This window comes from Halichoeres trimaculatus, unplaced genomic scaffold, assembly GCF_033239565.1.
Source record: "Halichoeres trimaculatus isolate MK-OKI-2021-1 unplaced genomic scaffold, fHalTri1.1 fHalTri1_scaffold_18, whole genome shotgun sequence".
NCBI classification, from domain to species: domain Eukaryota; kingdom Metazoa; phylum Chordata; class Actinopteri; order Labriformes; family Labridae; genus Halichoeres; species Halichoeres trimaculatus.
In genome coordinates this window covers 20087501-20110263 of record NW_027437196.1, presented here as the reverse complement: position 1 = coordinate 20110263, position 22763 = coordinate 20087501, and the positions used below count along the sequence as shown (strand labels likewise).

Here is a 22763-nt window from a genome sequence, read left to right as displayed (position 1 = left end):
AAACATTCACCTTCAAAGGTGAGCCCACTCTGATCAGGTAAATCAAACAGACCAGCTGAGACTACAGGTTACTCTGACCAGTTACTGTCTCACAGGATGTCTTAAATAATAACTGTGAAAATGTAAGTATAATATGAACAGAGACTACATTTCCCATCAGTTCCTCCTCTCTTCTCTTCTCTGCAGCTGGAGAAAAACACCACATCAATTCTGATCTGCTGCGTTTTGCTGTGAAGACAAATAAGAAGAAAAACAATCATTTATGGAGAGTTGTTCTTTGTGTGTGTGTGCGTGCGTGCGTGGGTACATGCGTGCGTGTGTGTGTGCGTGCGTGTGTGTGTGTTTTTCAGACCTTCAGCTTATCCATGATGGCTCCTTTTCGGAAGTTACCAAACGCTTTCATCATCTTTGGAGTCGGAGGTTTGTTTCCGAACAGAGCCAGACCTTTAGGCTTCTCCTCGGCCTTTGCTGCTCCTGCAGGGGCTTTTGCTTTGATCAGCTTTCTACACACACACACACACACACACACACACACACACACACACACACACAGTTAATGGTTAGTACTAGCAGGTAGTTATGAGCATAGACTGTATATAGAGTGGACAGCATGGCTACGCCTTTTATCACTGTTCGGTGCAGCCATTGGCAGCAATTGCAGCCAGAGTCTGCGCAGTAGAGACTATGAGGGATTCTGGGAGAATCTGAGTGGAGCTGGGTGACAAAAGAAAAGTATTATTTTTTTTCTTTCAAGAGTCTAATCACTTCTTGACTCTACCTCCCAACATATTTAACAATCCCCGAAAAAAATACACCAAAACGGCAGCTGTATATCATCGTTTAATGTTACGTAAAGCCTCGTTTTTTGAAAACAAAACATTTCGGAAAAAAGAGGACTTGAATACAAGACAGCCAAATGATATCTTCAAACCACCACAACAATTGGACGTGAGAAACTTTTCTTCGAGGAGTATTAATTTTTTAAAGTTTCACCACAGCCCATCTGGAATGGCTGGAAAGCTGGATTTTTTAACCTATACTGCAGCCAGCCACCAGGGGGAGCAGTTTTTGTGGAGACCTCACTTCGAGCTGGGCAAGCAGACGTCCATATTTCTTTTTTTTACAGTCTATGGTTATAAGAGTTTTAGTGAACTAATGTGGTCTACGGTTACTGGATGTTAAAGTGGACTCAAGATGCAGGCCTAGATTCAGGTGCAAACTCACCTGCCCTTCCTGGCAAGGACTTTCTGAGACTCGGGGTAGTGGACTAGGATGTCAAACAGGTCCTTCTTCTCCAGGACAAAGAGGTTAGCGAAGCCGTGAGCTTTGACGTTAGCTGTTCGTCTGTTTCCTCCGTCTTTAGCAGATTGCAGCAGGCTGAAACAGAATATAAAACACGAGGTTTGAGTTCTAACTGGATCTTAGACTGTGACTGATACGTGAGGTAAATCTGAGGAGTACATGTCATCACACAGAGACCACTACCTGGAACTAAACCTCAGTCTACAGACTCACCTGATCTCTCCAAACACACAGCCAGCCTTCAGAGTGACAAACACAATGCTGTTGTCAGGTCCTCCCACCACCTGCACCGCTCCACTCTTTATGACATACATCTCTTTACCGATATCTCCCTGCAGGGGAAGCATGTGTTAAACTACAGCACACACAGATAATGCTCTAAAAGTTATCTTTAGTAAATCTTCTTATTCATTTTCATTTCAAAGCTTTGACTCATTGCCAGTTGGTTAAGCTGTTTCTGTCTTTGTGTTGCTCAGACTCTGATCTCCACTTTAAGGTTTTTAATCTGAAGTTTTTGGTTGAGTGTCACGAATGGATTTAGTCATATTTTGGTCCTGATTCTGGTCCAACACTTACTTTCTTCACCACAAAGTCTCCTGGTAGATAGATGATGGATTTGAGTCTCAGAAGCATGTCCACCAACATCTGCTGGTCACAGCCCTGCAGGAGGAACAGACAAGTAAGTGTCTCTACTGCAGGATGGAGAAGTCTTCCTGAAGTCTTGGTTTGGTTTTAACAAATGCATCTTGGTCTCCTCCAGAAGATTAAAGCTGATGTCTTCCTCACAGCTGTGTCTTCGGACAGCTTTTGTGTTCTGTGGAGCTGTGAACCTTCATTGAAGTGGGAGCTGACTCACCTGAAACAATGCGATCTTCTGGAAGGTGGCCAGGTTGATGTCCACAGCGATGGCAGTTCTCATCACCAGAGGCATCTTATCCAGCAGCTCAGACTCATCTGCAGACAGAGACCAGCAGTTAGCCGCAGGTATCATCATCTGTCATCACCTTAACATCTCCACAGATGGTCTAACTCTTACCCAGCATGCCCTGAGCGGCCCAGGTGTAGTTGTACCAAGTACGCACTCTGTTCTGGACAAACTTTGGGATGGTGTAGGTGTTCATGTAGGCTACACATCCATCCATCGAGGCTCTGAAGTAAGTCTGACCTGCTGTGGCTGCTCCAATGACGTCTCTCATCTGAGAGACAGACACACGGACAAACAGAGAGTTAAAATCAAAAACACACCTTAAACTAAAATAACAAAAACAAACCCACCTGTCCGATCAAACTGGAGAAGACAAAGACACCGATGAAGAAGTTTGACATCTGAAAAGTGATCTCAAAGGTGGTGATGGGCTCAGGTAGACCTCCAATGTTGATCAGACTGCGCACAGCGAAGTAGTAACAGCGCAGGTATCTGACGGCGAGGAGAGCAGGTGAGGAGGTTATTCACAGGATGTGATGGAATCAGTTTGTTTTGTTCTGGGTAAAGCTGATTGGTTGGTGATGCTGCTGTGATCTTGAAAACTGTGTATCTGGATTAAGTTGGTCCAATCCAATGTCGCTTAAAAAAAACAGCCATAAAACTAAAATGGATTACCTGATACTGAAAAGCAAAAAAAGGACTACCAAATCCAGATCATTTTGATCCAGATTGAATTTTTTAAACTACTGCACCCATGTTCTTCATAGAGTTCAGTTCCCAATGAACAAAGATGAACCCTGAGGATGTATAAAGATTAATGAGTACATACGCTGTGCCCTCTCCATTATAAACCCAGGTAGTTGATCCCAGACCCTGATGAACCGAAGCCACAAAGTAGGCACAGGCGTTCAGGTGCAGCATGAAGAGCAGGTAACCTGTGGTCCGAGCGACTCTGTACAGAACAGAGAGGTAACACATAAATAATCCATGTCTGCTGTATATTATGGAATACTGCTCAGAGAAACAGTTTAAATCTTTAAAAGCTAAGATTCAGGAGTGTGTGGATGTTTACAAAACACCCCTGACAGATAAGTTTCTCTCTATACCGAAATAGACTCACACTTACTTTTTAAAGAAAATGTCGAAACAGATTTAACACTATTTTAACACTGTGGTATCAAGTCAATACCCAAAAATGTCACTAGATGGTGGTGTTACGCCACCGTGGAGACATAGAAGACCTGCTCAGAATAAATTGAGCAACGACTGGAGCGAGATGCTAACTTTTGTCCTTCTTATTAATTCACAGGTATGTTAAAACTTGCTTCTCGAAGAAAAGCTGTTCTTGATAACTAATGTTTGGTTATTAATGGTTTTGTGTTGTTTAGAGACAGGATTGAGATGAGAGCAGAGACAAGATCATTGTTGGATTTGTTACTGCGTAGAGAACAGGCAGCGCCCAGACACAACATACCGAGGGTTTCACCTGCAAAGGATAAACTGTCACAAAAGTCAAAAGTAGTATTTTAAGTGTGTTTGACGGGAGTGAGTAACTAAAAGGTGTAGAAAAATGTTTTAGAGATATTACCAAGTACAAGTCAGTCTACTAAAAGTGAGCAGTAAAGAGAGACTTCATATTTAAACAAAGGTCAAGGCTAAAAGTTTTGAAAATGATTCAAATGTAGTTATCCATATAGTTTGCTACCTTGGTTATTCTGAAGAGCCGTCAGATGAATTGCAGTAAAGTAGAAAGTCAGTCTCTGCCAATAGAAGTTACCTTTGTGGAAAAAAAGTGCCATTCTCAAAACTTTTAAATGCGACTTTGTGTATTTTGCGCCAGTGTATGACCTCAATGTTAGACTGCCCGTCTTCACCTGGAAGGCTAAAAACAGGCCTGTTTAGTAGCCCGCATAGAACTGTGTTTTTCCCAAAGTTGGACCCGAAACCCCGTTTTGAGAAAACCCACTGGGGACACTCCTAGGGACCTCACAGACACAGTCTAGAATATTCGTAGACCCTGGGCTACATTTTGTGGAGTTACAGCCCATTTGGTGGAAGACTTCATGTAGTACTATGTTGTCCTTAAAATAAGCCCTCATAAAAAAGTTCATTTTTCCGAAATTTGGACCCAAAACCTGTTTTTGAGAAAACCCACTGGAGACACTCCTAGGTACTGCACGGACGTACCCAAAAAGTTTTGTAGCCCTTTGGTTACGTTTTGTGGGGTAACAGCCAATTTTGTGAAAGGCTAAAAACAGGCCTAATTGGGCCTGAAAAATAGCCCCCATTAAACTGCATTTCTCCGAAAGTTGGACCCGAAACATGGTTTTGACAAAAACCACTGGGGACGCTCCTAGTGACCCACCCTCAAAGTTTCAGAGCCCTTAGGTTAAGTTTAGTGGAGTTACAGCCCATTTGGTGGAAAGGTTTAAAAGATTCTCATTAAGCCCTTACAAGGAACCCCTTAAAAAACTGTGATTTTCCGAAAGTTGGACCTGTAACCAGGTTTTGAGAAAACCCACTGGGGATGCTCCTAGGGATGGCACAGATGCACCCTTGAAGTTTCGGAACCCCTGGGGCTATGTGTTGTGGAGTTATGGCCATTTGGTGGATGGTTATTTGCAAGTGCTATGGTCAATGTTGTCAATGGTTTGTGTATACTGTGTGAGTGTAGGATAAGTGTGAGAAAGTGTCTCTGTTTGAAAATGAGTGAATGTATATGTAAATGCTAGAATGTGTGATTTAGAATGCATGATTTTCTAGATGTTTTATTTTAGTTAAGCCTTTCAGGTGTAGGTGGAGTACAATTTATTCTATCCTCCAGTTGTTTATATCTATTTTCGTTCAAGAGATTTGTATCGTTTATAATTTGTTTTGCATATTTATTTTCTTATTTACAGTATATATCTTTTTTGCTGTTCTTTCAGAGACTTTTATGGTAAGGAATGTGTGATATGGCAGTAATGTGACGTAAGCTGACGTCACTGAAAGTATTGTAGTTTTTGTAAGATCACCTGGTGAAAACAACATGTGCTTCACACATTTTTAGACATGAAATAATAAATCACTGTGAAGGCTCTCAGTCTGATAATATTTAAGCCTCTAGTGGTAAGAACGAGTATTACAACAACAAACCCCACAAATCATCCACCTGTTTGCGGTTCTCACAAAGTGTAGAGAAGTTTAAAAGTATGAACCAGAAAAAGAATAAAACAATCATTCACAGAAACCTTTTTATACCCGTTTTAACTGTTCAAACCATTTTTATGTGTTTTTAAAGGTCAAACCGTGTTAAAAAAATAAAATAAAAAAAATTCTCCTCTTATTTTTTTGGTACTCTGATAAATGATCAGAGCATACAGGTCAACAAAAGGATCAGCACACCCGAACTGTCCCTATGATTTAAAACATCATCCAGTGCCATATTTACTCAGAACTCTGGAGACCCAAAGTGCGGAAGTGTTAATTAATGACTAATTGTTGTTTTTATTTGTGTTCGATGATGTTCGTATTTGTGGTTATCGCCTGGGTGTGTTACCTCCAGATGTAGGCCTTGGCCATGACGCTCTCCAATCGGTCACTGAATTCAAAGAAAGAGTCAATCTGTAACAGAAAAACAGATAGGTAGAGAGACCTCAGGGAGGAAATATGGACTTGTATTGAAATAACTCTGACATTCTTTAAAAACATGACAATGGGTGGTCATACCCTGAGGAGGCGGTTTAATCTGTACAAGGAGGAGAATTCAAAGTAGAGACACATGAGGTCAAAGGGACAGATGCAGAATAAATCAACCTTGAAGAGGATGAAGAACAAACTTAATGAAAATACATGGTATAAATAATGCAGGAAATACATTAGTGCTTCAGTAAACTATCAGCGCTAACAGTAAACCGCTGATTAACGTAGTAGTCATTAAGGAAAACTCATTTCAGTAACCAGCTATTTAGTCCAAAGTTTCCCAACCTTTGGGCTGTAGCCTTTTAGATAGTCATAAAATAACTCAGAGAAGTCCCAAGGCTGATTTAACACACCTGTAGACAAAGCGTGTGTCTGATTTATTCAGTTTCTTTTCCCGGTAACTGCACGTCATGAAGTCAGTGCATAAACTCTAGTGGACACTCAGGGAACTGGAGTTTGTGTTGACATTGGGCTCACACCAGTGTTGGAAACAGACACTGATGGACACTGAAGGAACTGCATATATACAGTTACACTTATAATTATTTATCCCCCTTTGCAACTAAGGTTTGTAAGCAAAATGTACAATTTTAGCTATTTGCACAAAGGCTGGAGTTATAGAATATAAATATTACCGCTCATAATCTCACCTTAAATTTATGTGATTTTCGATAATGAACTTTAGTCATGGCTCCGTCTTTCTGCAGAAAGAGAAACACTTTGTTAAACTTTAACTACTTTAACAATGTCAAGTGCTAACATTTAGGCTAATGTTAGTTTTGGTGACTCACTATAATATCTCCAGCTTTGACAAACTGCAGCCGAGGCTGCCAGATGATGATGTCGATGATGTTGACCACGTCACTGAGGACGTCAAAGGTCACCCAGAAAGGGTTCGCAGTTTTGTTGTGGTATGGGAACGCCAGCCGGGCTGTGGCAAACCAGGCATTATAGTTGTAAGCAAACGCCACCACTGTCAGCCAGGCGATGTACCGGCGATCTGCAGAGACAGGATCACAGACTGATGACCACAGTTTTTAGGTGTTTGATGTGTCTCTTTGTGTCAGGTGTTGTGTCTACCTGTGAAAGGATCGATGGTGGTTCCCAGCACTTTGTCCATTATCCCCTCAATAGGTCGGAAGAGGATGTCAAAGAAAGAGCAGCTGATGTCGGGGAGGAATTTTGCCTTCTTCCTGGCCTCCTCTGCCAGCCTCTCCTCCTCTGCCTTCTTCTCCGCCTCTAGACGCTTCTCCTCATCCTTCTTCTTCTTCTCCTCTGCCTTCTTTGCTGCCTCCTCTGCCTTCTTCTTGTCGGCCTCTTCTTTAGCTATCCTCTCCTCCTCCTTCAGCTTGATGTAGTCATCCTTCCTCAGGATAGGAGCTAGGAAAGGAGACACAGAGGATACTAGGAGTTTCACCTGCCTGTGTTTTGCGTATCTGTCCAGGTGCATCTGTCTGTACTTACTGACAGGTGGAGTGATCTCCGGGGAGGTTGTGTACGGGTCGATGGCCTTTTCTTTGAGCATCTCTGTTCGCTCTCTTAAGTTCTTGATCAGATTCCTCAAAGTGTCGTCTGTGTAGCGGAAGTAGACCACAGGAGGGGGCGGAGGTTCTTCACTGAAAACAGGGTGTCACAGTAAAACTAGTTTAGTTGGCTTTATTTGAAACTGATCCATCTCTCATCTCAGTTTGAGTGCTCTACTGAGAATTTATACAGCACTTTGCCATCAGAAAGTCTGTTTTTGCTTCATTTACAGACAAAACATGAACATGCTCTCAGGAAAATTGAGCAGATCAATTTTTAGACAGACAGAGGTTCACCGATGAATATTCAGATAATTAAATTAAATTACACCAAGAACGTTTTTAGCAACTCACTCCTCTTCTGCCAATCCTTGTAAAATACATGGTTTATGAAAGTTGATAAAAGTTCACCTTCAAAACCATGAAATAAAGTAACTAGAAGTAAACTGACCACTAATAACAGTTTCATGGGACTGCCTCTTCCCTAGAGTTCAGAGTTCATTCACAGTCTGGGCAGAAAGAGAGGAAAAGTCAAAATAAACGAAATAAATGGGTTTTTATTACTTTTTAGTTTGTGGTAATGCTGAGATTATCCATTAAACTAGTATATAAACTCTATCTGCTGTTTTAAGCCTGACCACTAGTGAAACAGTTGATTTCATGCCATGTCATCTTACTCAGCCTCCATCTTTACGCACAAATCAAACAATCCTGGTGTAAACAGAGGTGTGTAAATATATCCTGAAAGCATGTGAGCACTATCTCTGTGCATCTCACAAACACTAAGCTCCTAATCTGCTTTCCTTCTTTAGCAGCCTGCAGCCTGACAGAGTGATGGCCTCAGAGATCACAGCTGCTGGCAAAACCACACCATGATCAGACACAGAGTGAACACACACTGTGCTGACACTTCAAACACAGCAGTCACTGAAGCGTAGACCAATCTCTGACTTTACAGTCTTATTCAGAGCAGCATGATTTAATTTAGACAATTATGGTCCCATTTAGAGTCACACAGACCAGGAGGGAAGAGTCAGACAGAGTTAGCACCTGGAACTGACATGGTGCTAACAGAGTGCTAAACACACCCAGAGGAGTCAGAGCTCTGTCTCTTCACTCAACACAGTTTAAATATCTCTATTCATCTCCACACAGTAACTAGAGCTAACAGTAACCTGTTAGGTACTTTCTGCACAAAAAAATCATCATCTCACTAGTTTTTTCTTTCATTCAAACACCAGCTTAAACTAACGTAAGTGTTGGTTAACCTTTTTTTTCTGTCCCAAAGTCCAACCCTCACACCTCATGTGTTTACCTCAGGCTCCACAACTATTGTGCAAACAGTAATTCACAGACCTATGTGTGTGTTTGTGATGCGTCTGTTTATGATACAGAATAATCATAGACTGTATAAAACATGGGCGTGGCATCTGTCGTCTGTTTCTGAAATGAAAAGGAAGCAAATCGGCTATCATGGCCAAATTGGAAGTGGCAAGGGCTTCGCATACAGCTATAGGGCGCCCATCAGTCACATGACCTGAGCTGTGCTTCTGATTGGGCGAGCACGCGATCTTAACGTCCTCTGAACTGCGAAGTTAGAAAAAAATTCACCTCCTGTAGAGTGTGTGCTGATCGTAAAATTAGCGATTCGGACAGGAGACGTACTTTGTACCAGACTGTTATTAGGTTAGCTTCTGCTTTGAAAACTTTTCTATTTTTGGCTTGGTGTGAATGTGACTTCTGGTACTTCCAGCCTCAAGTAAACACTCGAGAAAATGCAGATTTTAGCACTTCTGCATGGTCTCATATTCTTAGACCAGCGGTTGCCACATGGGAATAATGACACTATTCATCCATGGGGGCCATACTGGAGTTGCTGACTCAAGAGGAGGGCTTTAAACCTTCTCACTAACAGCTATACACTGCAAAAAACTGAAATCTTATCAAGTCTTTTTGTCTTTTTTTAAGTAAAAATTGTCTTATTATACTCGATATGAGCCACTTTCAGCTAATCAATCCAGAAAAATGTCTTGTTTCAAGTTATCAGAGTACAAAAATAAAGTAACCAGTAAAAAAAAATCTGCCAATGGAACAAGAAAAAATTGCTTGAAAATTTCCTTGAGACTAGAATAATGTCTTAATACAACTAACTTTTCTCTTGTTCCATTGGCAGATTTTTTTTACTGGTTACAAGAAATTCAGACCTCATTTTTGTCGTTAAATAACTTGAAACAAGACATTTTTCTGAACTGATGAGGTGAATGTGGCTCATATTGAGTCTTAAGGGGAATTTTCTACTGAAAACAAGACAAAAACACTTTATAAGATTTCAGTTTTTGCAGTGTAGGGTCCTGTCAGTCAGGTGAGCTGCGCCTCTGATTGTGCAAACTTGTGATTTTGACTTATTCTTAACCACTTCAAAACCTGTAAGGTGAGGTTTCCAGTCTTTCTGCAGCCAACCTCAAGCGCATATTTGATGAGCACGTCCCTGTAGGCTTCATATTTTTATACAATAGCTTTTTGCTTCATCTTGGCAATAAGTCTGTAGCAGGCAGTATGGCTATGTTCACACCAAAGGCCTCTATGCACACATCTGATTTTTTTGTTTGGCTGTTTAGATTACATTTATAAAACGTGGCCAGTCTGTGGACTGTGATGTGAACAGCTCACGCTTCTGAAGTGATCCACACAATCAGATGAACATTAATGACATCACACACAGAGCAGTGTTTACATAAACAAACATGGCGGCAGTTGGTAGTCTTATTTATGGTCCTTTGTTAAAAACTGTGTGACGGGACATACTGTGGGCAGGTTATGTTAAAAATTGTTACGTTTGTTATAACTCTGACTCTTGCCTCTGTTTTTGCAGCACAGAACTGTGACCTCTGTCGCTCCAGAAAAGTGGCCTGAATCTGACTTGAAAATTACAGATTCACTGTGACTTGTGCTGTTCACACTGTCAGAAACAAAGCAAATACGGGTCACACTTGAGTGGAAAAATCAGATTTAGGTCACATTTGACTGCAGTGTGAACATAGTCAACGTTGTGTGTTCTTACCCCTCAGCCCCCTCTGCAGGAGCTTGGCCAGCAGGAGCTCCAGCGGCAGGAGCAGCAGCAGCAGCAGGTGCAGGTGCAGCGGCTGGAGCTGGTGCTGGTGCTGGAGCAGGAGCAGGAGCAGGAGTAGGAGCAGGAGCAGGAGCAGCAGGTGCAGGAGCTGGTGCAGAATTCAGTGGCATTGTAAGCAAATAAAAACAAACAAAAACAGTCTGAAACTTCACCTTCACTCACAGACTCATCAGGTAACTTCTAATGTTAGACATCTCACTAGGTCTAAACCATTACAGTTACCTCAAACAAAGCTTACTACTGTATTCACTTTATACCAATGGATCACACACATTGTGGTTAATAATAAAGTTACACATGAGAAGTGCATCCACACTATCAGGCTGTTACTTACAACAGTGTGTGAAAGAGTACCAATCAAATTTATTGTCTATTGTCTTACTGAGTGATAGTGTTTAACGTGGGTTTAACAAAATGTTTTCAGGTCACAGTAGCTGATTCCTCCCCTGCTTCCTGGTCCATAATTTATTAAATGTCATTCTGTGTTGAAGGGGACATAAAAGATTCTGTGGACAAACTGAACTTTCTCACCTGGTGTCGGCTCTTCCTTCTTGGCCTCCTCCTCTTTCTTCACTTCTTCTTTCTTCTCCTCTTCTTTCTTCGGCTCCTCTTTCTCATCCTTCTTTTCAGGAGGCTTTTCCTCCTACAAACAGAGGAGACAGACTCCAGCATGCAGACCAGATATCTTCAGACAAACACAGAGAATCCTCTAACTCCTGATCCCGACACACTCAGTATCTGCGTTTCCATCACTCCATTGCTCTGCTTTCTGTCTGCTGTTGTCTACATTTCAACTTATTGAAACTTAAAATTTAAAGGTGTGAACTGCTTGTTTTCAGGAAGAGGTGTCAGTTTGATGTCTTACCCTTTCATTTCTCATTCTATAGCCCTATGAATTTTTGTGTTTATCACACTTTTCAGCAGCATTTCCAAGTCACTAATAAATGTAGTTTATATAACCACAAGGACGCAATCCAATGATTTTCATTAGTCCTCTGGTTAGATATAAAGGGCAAACCAACGTGCTACAGCTGAGATCAGAGCCAAGCTGCTTCGGAGGCTTTCACTGATCTGACTCACCTGCCATGTTCACCTGAAACAGCTTCTGCTTTCAGCCTGGCAATACTCGTGACACCAGAGAGCAGATCAGTTTTTAGAGGAATAATAAAACATACAGATCGACCAGACATGCTACACAGCTCTTCAGAGTGCAGGTAGAGCAAAGGTAGAAGGGGTGTATCATTTTTATCCAGCTCTGCATTTTAGTATCTAACATAGAAACAGTCTTACCTTGGCAGGTGGAGCAGGGGCAGGGGGAGGAGGAGTAGCGGCCTGGGCAGGGGGCGGCTCAGGAGCCCCGATCAACTTCTTCAACCTGCTGAACATGGTGGGCGTCAAGGAGAACTACTGTCCCTTGCTGAAGACCTGGTCAAGTGTGGATCTTAGACCTGTGTCAGAGTCTCTGAGGTCCTCCGCTCTGATCCAAACACCAACTGAAGCAATTAAATGACTTAGAGACATTAATTCCCTGCAGACACTCCCCTCTCTGCAGGAGTCAGCAGCAGGATCATCCTCCAATCACTGCCGGGCAGAGCGGCAGGACACTGAGACCAGGACCAGTCAGAGACCAGGACCAGTCAGAAAAATCTACTGATGGTAAAAAGCATCACTGATTTCTCTGATCAAATTGAAGGATTACTTCTGACTTTCACTCTCGGCTGACTACATCTGTCAAACAATGCTAACATAAACACAACATGTTAATAACAGTGTATGTGACATCATCCTGCTGAGGTTATCTGAGGCTGCAGAGTTCACTTACAGAGACCACTCTGCTCACCAACTCTCAGTGTGTCTGAGGCTAACAGGATTAGCTTCACCTTCCTCCGTCTGCGCTACAGCACAAACAACACAGACCACAGCGGGCAAACAGTTCACATATGAGGATTTATTGAAACACATTTAAATGTGCATCACATCAGTAAACACGGCTCTGTGAGTTTTATTTATTCATGTCGTGACCGATATAGATACATGTATTCATGCTGAGTGTGCATATTGAATAAAAGTTTAACACTGAGAACAACTTATTTGAACACAGGAGGTTAAATCTGCTTTCATTAAGGCCTGTTTATGCTCTACATCTGACACACACAGCTCCCCCTGCTGGACTCTGTGTTTACCTCATTAGTATCTCTGCACTCTCTGGAAACAGGAAACACCTTAGATTCATCTACATCCCTCCTTTCTCATTACCTTCCTTTTCACAGACTTGTAGCATCATGTTTTTGTGTTTTTAACCTCTGGTGCATCATGTTTCAGTCTTTCAGGTGGTTACAGGATCTTTGATTTATACACAGTAAAAAATAATAATATCTTTAAAACAGAGCTGTACATTCACTCCCAAAAAGGAGCCATAAAACCTCCTCATTTTCCAGCAGCAGCCGTCTGAGAAAAGAGAAACATGTTTGTGTAAGAGTGATGACACATTGAGGAGTTTACAAGGGGTTGTTAATGTGAGTGTTTTTACCTTCATCCGTTCGATCACGGCTCTGTTAAAGTTTCCTCCAAAGGCTCGCAGCAGTTTGGGAGTTGGAGGTCTGATTCCAAACAGAGCCAGGCCTTTCTTCTTCTCCTCCTCTGCTTTCGCTGCTGCGGGACCCTTAGACTTCATCAGCTTCCTGAACACGAAAGCAATAACAGAATAAGAGCAAAGCATGTCTTCTGTCTCTTTGTTACAGCAGAGTTAAGTCTGTGAAAATGACTCCAAGACTGAGAAATATACAGACTTAATCAAAGCAGGAAAAAAGGAGTGAGAAAACAACCCTCTACAGTTGAAACTGAAAATTTATCCCAAAGACATAAAGAATGAAAAACGGACACAATCTTTGAAAAATCATTCAGAGTTGAGTAAACTCGTAAAATTTAAAACAGACTCATCAGAGTCATTCTTTGGGGTGGAGTACCTCAAGATTCAGTTTTAGGACCTCTTCAGTTTACACTGATTACCAGTAAGACAGACATAAAATAAGACATTTCCCCCTTTTTTTCCTCTATGACTCAATAATACACCATCTCTTACCTAAAACAGACTCTTCCATTGTGACCATTCATTAAAACATTGGGGTGCACAGATGCTTTCTGTCTCAGCTGTAAAGGTCTGCATCGTGATCCCAAAACTCCAGACGGATAAGCTCTCCTTTCTGTTACCAACAACTGAGTGAAGCTAAAGCTTGTCCTCTGGGCTTAGACTCACCTGCCCTTCCTGGCCAGGACTTTCTGAGACTCGGGGTAGTGGACCAGGATATCAAACAAGTCCTTCTTTTCTAGCACAAAGAGGTTAGCGAAGCCGTGAGCTTTGACGTTAGCTGTTCGTCTGTTTCCTCCATCTTTAGACGACTGCAGCAGACTGAAACATGAAATTATATTTCATCAAGACAGTTTGCAAACTATTCTCTCAATCTGTAGGATGGACTATGGACACACACTATGGAGAATGTGTGTGTGTTTTTAAAATATTATTATTGATAAACATATAGCATGAAATGTTTGGACACGGTGTGTCTTAAAAGACCTCTGTCAATATTAAAATCCTCCAACATGTGTAGCAGAGCTATAGACTGAACATATAACTCTTTATTTAACAGAGTCCAGCAGGTGGAGTTCCACAGGGATCTGTGCTCGGTAATTTTGCCTTTCTCTAAATAGCTAAATTATTTCTAAATGACATCAAGCCTTTTCTATTTAAATATTTTTTTTAGTTTTTCAAACAACACAGTCACAGATGAGACACATGCTCTGCAGGGTAAATAAACACAACAGGATTAAAAACACACACATCCACACTTGGTTTTGTAGAATACCAGATGATACACTGAGCAGCATGGCCAGCAGTCTGATCAGTGGTCCAGGTGTGATCAGTGGTCCCTGAAGACAATGTCTGAAACTACACTCTGAGTCTGTAGCTGTAAACACTGATCTGTGCTGAAGTCAGTCAGGGTAAGAGGACTGGATCTACAGACTCACCTGATCTCTCCAAACACACAGCCAGCCTTCAGAGTGACAAACACAATGCTGTTGTCAGGTCCTCCCACCACCTGCACCGCTCCACTCTTTATGATGTACATCTCTTTACCGATATCTCCCTGTAGGGGAAGCAAGTATTAAATCAGAATATACATCCTACAGAATAAAGCCTAAGGTTTATATTTTATTCAGGAGTTCATGGCTGAGAGTCAGGAAAGAATCTAGATTTGTTGTCTGGTCCTGAGCCTGGTGCTTAGATCAATGACTTACTTTCTTCACCACAAAGTCTCCAGGGAGGTAGACGATTGATTTGAGCCTCAGCAACATGTCCACCAACATCTGCTGGTCACAGCCCTGCAGGAGGAGCATCACGTTTGGTTTAGTCTGTGTCCAGACCATGGGACGTCTGTTTTCTGTGATTTATGTCTAAAACAGGCACCTTAAAGAGATCTATCTTCTGGAATGTTGACAGGTTGATGTCCACAGCGATGGCAGTTCTCATCACCAGAGGCATCTTATCCAGCAGCTCAGACTCATCTGTAGACAGAGACACAGGAAAAATGAGAGGAGTTAAACCCTGTTTCAAACTGATCTGCAGCCAAAAGAAACACCCTCGGGTACTGACCCAGCATGCCTTGAGCGTCCCAGGTGTAGGTGTACCAGGTACGGATCCTGTTCTGGACCAAAGAGGGGATTCGGTTCTTCACCATGTAGGACACAGTGTTGTCCATGGAGGACCTGAAGTAGGTCTGACCAGCTGTGGCTGCTCCGATAACGTCTCTCATCTAATGCAGGAAGAAGTGATATTGTTTAAAAACATGTTTCTGTACATGTTCAAATATCATATCTTCTGAAGAGGTTTACAACACGATACAGGGTCACGATACAGGTCAAGACCTCACAGGGAACCAATGAGAGACGGAGGACGGGATGTTAGTGACACAAAGATGAGTCTTTCTGACAGGGTTCAGTCATCTATCTCTACATCTCTATGAGAGTTTGATCAAGAGGTGACCACATGCTGATGTAGGAGTTGCTAGTCTCTATCCATGCTGGGACTCTGTATTCTTTTCTTTTACCTGTCCAATCAAACTGGAGAACACAAAGACACCAATGAAGAAGTTTGACATCTGAAAGAAAATCTCAAAGACGGTGTGAGGCTCGTTTAGACCCCCGATGTTGATCAGACTGCGGACAGCATGGTAGTAACTGCGCAGGTACCTGTGGAGAGGGTGGGGTCAGAGGGACTGTCACACAATCATCTACCTCTCACCTGTTGGTCTACCTGTCACCTTTCTGCCTCTGGGCCTACGCAGAATAACTGAACCTGTGTGTGTGCTGAGGGTTTTCCTGCTTATCATGTCTGATTCCCTTGATATCTTGGTGCAACATGTCTCACAAACACCACAGAAGAAGAGTGATACAGGACAGAGGACTACCTGTCCCAGAATGATGGACATAAAGAACGCCCCAAAAAGGTAGTTAGTCATCTGAAAGATCAGCCCGAACATGGAGTCAGGAACAGGCAGCTCAGCGATCATCAGCAGAGATTTCTCCGCGTAGAAGAAGCAGCTGAGGTAACTACAGACGCAGAGAGGACAACTACTGATCTGGATTTATAAACCACAGACAGATGTGACAGATGTGTGTGTGCAGAGAATGATGCAATGTGTGTTTGTAATCTTCAACTGCTGGAAATTTTTCAGACAAAATCAGATCCCCACAAGGTTTAACTGAATCAGTATCATCGCCTTTTGATTCTAACAAACTGATCTTTAGAAAGACCGGCCTGACTGAGGCTTTTAAGAAAAGAGGATTTTTATTTTAACTATCCTCAGAGTCAGCAGTGGATATACTTAAATCCTGGTGTTAAAATCTTAAATCATTTTGTATAATGATAAAAAAAAAACGTATCTGTACTCACGCACTGCCCAGACCAGAGTAGACCCATTTGGTCTTCCCGATTCCCTGGTAATCTGAGGCCACGTAGTAGAGGCAAGCATTGATGTGCAGCATGAAGAGCAGGTACCCGATGGTCCGAATCACTCTGACAGGAAATAAAACTTTATTTAACATTCTTTATGTCATTTATGATTCTGGGTCTTAGGCCCTGTTTACAAAACAACGTTTCATCTGAAAACGCTGTGAAAAAAATCTGCGTTTACACAGAAACGCTGATGGACTTAAAACACTGTAGTAAGCATGCCAGGCCTGTAGGTGGTGCTCTAACTGTCTTGTCCAGAAGCCGCTTTTGGGAAATCTCCACTGAGGTAGAGTTGAGTCAGTCATCTAGTGTATTGGGTAAGTTAAAAAGTGGAGCAAAAGATACACATTTTGTAGAAAGACAGTCAGCAGAATCAGCGGATTCAGCAGCACAAGCACAACACAGTAGTTCACGACGATCGTAACAACGGTACTGTTGTCCTGTTGTATGCGCGCGCGGGAGGCAGAGTGTGACACCAGCGTTTCCAATGAAAACGCCTAGTTCACACAGGAAGCGCCACGCAGAACGGCAGCGCCGCATGCATGGCGCTTGGCTGTTCACACATGAAGCGTTTGCTGCTGCGCTCTGATGCGCCGATCAGACATCGACTCAGCTCGGCAGTGATCGGACGTATCCATCTGCTCTGTCCAAAGCTCGTGGAAAAAATAAAGAGAAGTGGAGCAGAGCCGCTCCAGAGCGAGCCGTTCCGGTTACATCGGTTTACCCTGGCGCCGATCTGAAACTGCTGCGCGCGGCGCTTCAGTTCCGCGCACAGCGCGTCCTGTGTGAACCCTGCGTTACTGTTCACACGGTAACAGTGTCGGGAGCGTTTCAGAAAAATCCCACTCTGAAGGCAATTTCAAAAGTTTGCGGTTTAGGTTGGCAAACTAGAAGCAGAAGTCTCTGGGACCAGTATTCTCACTGACATCCAGTAGAGGGCGACTAACAATGAGAATAAACATTCTCTTAACGAGCTTATGGAGAAGTCATCATGACTCAATCCACTGTGCAACCTTAGATATTAAAGTCTGTCTAAGGTAATAAAATAAATCAGGATATTTTTGGCACCAGGTGATTAAGGTGTTTTTTAATGTGAGAGGCATTATGTGCCTCCAGGTGTGACTCACCTCCATATGTAAGCTTTGGCCATGAGGCTCTCTAGACGATCACTGAACTCAAAGAAGGCATCACCCTGTAAACAAACGACAACACATCAGAGGAACTCGGACACCCGACACCACAGGGGAAGTCTGAGGAGACTCACCTTCAGCAGGCGGTTGGCCCTGAAGATGGATTTGAACCCAAACTGCAGGTAGAGCAGGTCAAAGGGGAGGAGGGACACTACGTCCATCTGTAAGCACAGAGAGCTGTGAGATCCCAGAGCTGAGTTTGTTCAGGTGTGTCAGGTGTGTCAAGTGATGAAGATACCAACCACGAATCTGTCTGAGTCTCTGTAGCTCTTCTTCGTCATCACTCGATCTTTCTAGAAGAAGAAAACCACACCTGTCAGGATTTAAACCCAGAATTCACAACATGGCTATTCATGGAGTTTTTGTGAGGACTATGGCGCCCCCTGTGTACACAATGTGTACTCTCTACAGCGAACAGCAGTTTAACCCTCCAAAGTGAAAACTTGAGCCACTTACGATGATGTCTCCGCCTTTGACGAACTGCTTGCGAGCCTGGAAGAAGATGGAGTCTGAGAGGTAGATCAGGTCTGCCAGCAGGTCTAGGGCGAACCAGAGGGGGATGGCGTCCTCGGTGTGGTAGGGGAAGCAGAGGCGGGCTGTGATGAACCAGGTGTTGTAGTTGAAGGCCAGGGTGACCAGGCTGAGCCAGGCGATGTAGCGCCGATCCGTGAATGGGTCAATGGTCGTCCCCAGAACTGAGTCCATCATGTCCTCCACTGGCTTCAGGACCAGGTCCACTGTGTACCAGGAGACCTCTTTGAGTTGGGTCTCTAAGCTCTTCTTCTTCTTTTTCTCCTCCTCCTCCATCTCAGCTTTCTTCTTTTCCTCCTCCTCCTTCTTTTTCTGGTCAGCCTCTTTCTTCTTCTTGTCAGCCTCCTCCTTCTTCTTCTTGTCGGCCTCCTCCTTCTTTAGCCGGTCCTCCTCAGCCTGCCTCTTCCTCTCCTCTATCACCCTGGCATAGTCGTCTTTACGGAGCAGAGGAGCTGGAAGGACAACAAGAGTACAGCGTTCAGACACAGAGCGATTTAAACATTCAGACTGCTACTTCATCATACAATAATAACCCCATGTTGTTAGAGTCTGACCATCAAGACCTTTGAAAGTGGAGTTTCAGACGTGTTTTATAAACTACAATGATATGATAGACAGATCTCATGGGGGGACTTCAGTAAGAATTCAAGTTCAGATGTTAACTTGTTTAAACCTCTACAAAGAGATCAGGGTGTATCATAGCTCAGACTCAGTGGAAAGTCTGAGACTTTGTTTTCTTTGACTAAACTCTGTCAGTGAGTGAAACTTTGACTCTTATAAACCTGAATCAAACCTGTAGGCCAGTATTTAGTTCTGTTTGTCCCTGTGGTTCTGGATGAGTGATGTTGTGATCACTCAGGCCCGCAGACAGGTGGGATGTGTTGTGTACCTGTTGATGTGAGTTCAGGTGAGTGACCGTGTGTTGTTACTCACTGACAGGTGGAGTGATCTCAGGGGAGGATGCATTTTTATCCAGAGCCTTCTCCTTGTACAGCTCCAGCCTTTCTCTCATCAAGGTGATGATCGCTCGTAGCTGATCATCAGAGTATTTGTTGATGACGATGGGACGGGGAGGAGGGGGAGGGGCTTCCTGTCTGAAAACACACACAAACAGAGTTTATAAAGATAGCTTTGAGTTATGATAACCCTGTTGGTTTCACTAATGGATGGACAAAGTTGAGGTAGGATACAGGAGAAACTCAAACACTAACTAAAGGTGGTTCAATATTGGTGTCATGTAAATGAGTACCATCTCATCCCCCACAATGCTGCTTAACCCTAGATGAGACTGCCCTCTGGTGGCAAAAAAGTCTTGGCACATGGGAACAAGAATCAAAGTCATTTCTGTTAAATTTAAGTTCTAAATGAAGTTATTCGTGGCAGGGTCAGCCCAGTGATCCTGTTTCTGGGGCATTTTCAAAATTGAAGTCTTGTGTTCCTACATTTCCCTTTAATTTAAGCTCTATCCTCCCACATGGTTTTTTTTTGAAAGCTCTGTAAAGTAATAAATGAATATTGAGTTATTTTATTTTCATCATCAGCAGAAATTATCACAATCACAATTATTACCAGAAGAAAAAAAATGGCTGATCATAAAGGGTGTTGGCTGAAGCAGAGATTACAAATGCCAAACCCTTTTATTTCATTTCTTTAAATCAGACAACAACAGATTTTGGTAACAAACCTTAGAAATGTGGGAACTGTGGAAACATGGGGTCTAATTTTGAAAGAAAAAAAAAACAACCTCAGAAATGTGGGAACATAGAGCTGTAGGAACATTGGCATACTCCCATTAGTGAACATCAGGACCACTGGCCACAGAGGCTCCAGCCTCTTCTCTGTCTTTGTATTATATATGTTTATGGTCTCTATGCTTCAACAAAGGCTATGTTTCTCATTCTGCCAAACCAACAGCTCCTCCTGCTGCTCAAAGATTAAACCTGCAAACACTGATGTAGGCAGAGACACCAACTCATCCTTTACTTTACACCTCGTGCTAACAAACTGCCCCTCTAACCCCATCCTCTAAACTACAGCACAAACCAGTTCAGCTCTCCTGTATGAGCTCCCTCTAGAGGCCGTGAACCATCACTGCTGTTAAAGTCTAAAGACATTCGCACACAGAAAAAAAAGTCACAGAACGTATGCTGACTAAAGTACGATATGCTCCCCGGACTGTAATGACATTTGCATTAAATCAAATTATTGTTCTAGCTCAGAGACTGTAGAGGAGATGTTTGTAGGTTTTAACTGTAAACAGTTTAATAAGAGGTCCTGCAATAAATCAGAGTCGGATAAATTACTACTGAAAATGAAATAATCCCATTGTGTGAAGCCACAGGAGCCTAAGGTCAAAAATGTTTATTTATGTGATGTGCTGTAATTGAATATAGCATCGTAATCTCAAATATGTTTTAGAGTTTATCTTATCAACTAGAAGCAGTGTAAAATAGATTTTTATTATTCTTATTACAGTTTTCATTTTCAGCAGAAATCAAAAGCAGATATTCAAAAAATGAAAACTGTAAGAAACAGAGTCACAGCAATTCAGGCGGCGTACACGGATCAACATGAATCAGCAGCTCTCTGTGTGTCCACTCTGATCAAACAGACTTCTGCAGAGGTTACTACATGATGCCTGCACACATACACATGCACGAATGAGTTATAACCACTTCTTTTAATATCAAGATCAACTTTACTATGTATCTAAATTTGTGTATTATTCTTTAAAAGGTTTCACCGCAAGCTGAAAAGATTCAACATTTTCTCAGCTTAAATATTTTAAATTAACCAAGATTTTTGTCTTCGCTGGAAAAAAAAAGAGAAAAGAAAGAAAAAAGAAATTTTGTCAAGTGTTTATATCTCATTTTTGGTTCAAAAAATCTTGTTAGACTTGATATGAGCCACATTGACTTGAACAGTCCAGAAAAGTGTCTCATTTCAAGTTATTTAAATCCAAAATGAATTTCTTGTAAAGAGTAAAAATAAAATCTGCCAGTGGGGTAAGAAAATTGTTCTTATATTCAGACTTTATTTAAGTCACGACAAGCACATTTCTCTTACCCCACTGGTAGATTTATTTTTACTTGTTACAAGCCATCCAGCCCTATTTTTTGTCTTTGAATACCTTGAAATAAGACACTTTTCTGGACTGGTAGAGTGAATGTGGCTCATATCATGTCTAAAATGCCATTTTTCATTGAAATAAAACAAAAACACTTGGTAAGATTTTAGTTACTTGCAGTTAAAGCAGTGTTCAAAGAACTGACATGTAGAGAAGGCATCGACACAGCTCAGACAGTCTCACCTTTGACAGCCAATCAGACTCGAGATTGGCACCTGAACTGCCCCCCCCCCCCCCCCCCCCCGTAGACACACCCTTGGACCCATCTCATGAGCCAAGTTTTAATAAAGCTGAGTGTTTTCAGGAATAGGTCATTAGACTACTTCAAACTTAGTCTTTTAAACAGCGACGATAAATCTCCATCAAACTGGTCTGATTTATTGAACCACATAACAAAACAATGATGCATGAATAAAGCTGTAGGCTGTGATTTCCTAACTATAACACAGTGTTGATAGTAACAGTGTGTTGTCTGGGGTGCATGAATCCTCTAAAACGTCAGTTATAAGCTGACATGGATGGTCTTGAATGCAGAGATGCTTTAACACAGCACCTCTTAACTCCCACAGTCCATTTATTGCTCATATAACTCAATCTGCTGAGACCTCTGGCTGAGCTGCACACACAGCCTCTACCTTCCTCTCTCCATCACTCCTCTTCATTCTCACTAATCAAACCTTATGTAGAGAAGTAACCTGTGTTTACACCTGAGGGTGTCGCCTCCTCTGCAGCTCCAGAATCAGCCTCAGCGAGCCTCTTTAAGCCTAAAAGCTGAAAAGCTTTTAATCCACTTTCAGGCCATCCCTCTGTTAATATGCATGTTACAGCAGAGGATCAACATCCCTCATGCTGCGTCCATCTCTGAGGGCTCTCTCTGTCTCTGCTGCCTCAGCCTGAATCTCATTAATGATCTCTGCAGGCTGATTAATTTGAGCGCGCTCAGAGGAGGCAGCGTTTGGCAGGACGCTGTTTCAGACAGATACTGCTCAGATAAACACATTCAATCCACTCTCTGTAATTATACCTGCCCACTGGAATTAAACCTTCAGCCACAAATCAGAATGAACAAACTGTTTTTGATGATGCAGGTCTTCTTACCCTTCAGGAGCAGGCTGGCCCGGGTCAGCAGGAGCTGCTGCTGGGGCTGGAGCAGGAGCTGGAGCTGCTGCTGGGGCCGGAGCAGGAGCCGGGGCTGGGGTTTGGGCTGGAGATAGCAAAATGAAATTAAACCTTTTTTTTTTTCTCCCCTCCATCTCTTGGTTTTTTTTATAGATTCAAGCTACTGTTACATGGAAAACACAACCTGATGATGTTCCTGTTACAGAAGTAACTCTGCGATTCATA

The 22763-nt window shown here is 42.5% G+C and overlaps 2 protein-coding genes across 2 annotated transcripts in view; both read right to left on the bottom strand.

The window, feature by feature from the left end:
* Positions 1-150: 150 nt before the first annotated feature.
* Positions 151-10671, bottom strand: cngb3.1 (cyclic nucleotide gated channel subunit beta 3, tandem duplicate 1). Its single transcript, XM_074694074.1, has 16 exons — positions 10493-10671; positions 7373-7524; positions 6989-7288; positions 6700-6908; positions 6559-6609; positions 5936-6022; positions 5766-5830; positions 3057-3179; positions 2578-2719; positions 2339-2498; positions 2159-2256; positions 1879-1962; positions 1516-1634; positions 1225-1377; positions 353-503; positions 151-228 (listed from the first exon to the last, which is right to left on the bottom strand). Exons 1-16 carry the CDS (start codon positions 10669-10671, stop codon positions 205-207), a joined length of 2097 nt encoding a protein of 698 aa, XP_074550175.1. The 3' UTR covers positions 151-204.
* A 2011-nt stretch (positions 10672-12682) lies between these two features.
* LOC141807517 (cyclic nucleotide-gated channel beta-3-like) overlaps positions 12683-22763 on the bottom strand; it is an 11152-nt gene continuing 1071 nt past the window's right edge. The window contains exons 3-17 of the mRNA XM_074693604.1: positions 22518-22623; positions 19226-19386; positions 18218-18744; positions 18004-18054; positions 17836-17922; positions 17699-17763; positions 16512-16634; positions 16027-16168; positions 15213-15372; positions 15027-15124; positions 14858-14941; positions 14588-14706; positions 13818-13970; positions 13092-13242; positions 12683-13009 (exon numbers count right to left, since the gene is read on the bottom strand). Of these exons, the coding sequence (XP_074549705.1) occupies positions 12989-13009; positions 13092-13242; positions 13818-13970; positions 14588-14706; positions 14858-14941; positions 15027-15124; positions 15213-15372; positions 16027-16168; positions 16512-16634; positions 17699-17763; positions 17836-17922; positions 18004-18054; positions 18218-18744; positions 19226-19386; positions 22518-22623 (2048 nt within the window). The 3' untranslated portion in view covers positions 12683-12988. The remainder of the gene's footprint in view (positions 13010-13091; positions 13243-13817; positions 13971-14587; positions 14707-14857; positions 14942-15026; positions 15125-15212; positions 15373-16026; positions 16169-16511; positions 16635-17698; positions 17764-17835; positions 17923-18003; positions 18055-18217; positions 18745-19225; positions 19387-22517; positions 22624-22763) is intronic.

Coding starts and splice junctions, on each gene's coding strand:
- cngb3.1 (XM_074694074.1), bottom strand. CDS start 10,671: ATGCCACTGAATTCTGCACCAGCTCCTGCACCTGCTGCTCCTGCTCCT. Junction 6,909..6,988: donor CACCATCGATCCTTTCACAG/GTAGACACAACA, acceptor CTGTCTCTGCAG/ATCGCCGGTACATCGCCTGG. Junction 1,635..1,878: donor GAGACTTTGTGGTGAAGAAA/GTAAGTGTTGGA, acceptor CTTCCCCTGCAG/GGAGATATCGGTAAAGAGAT.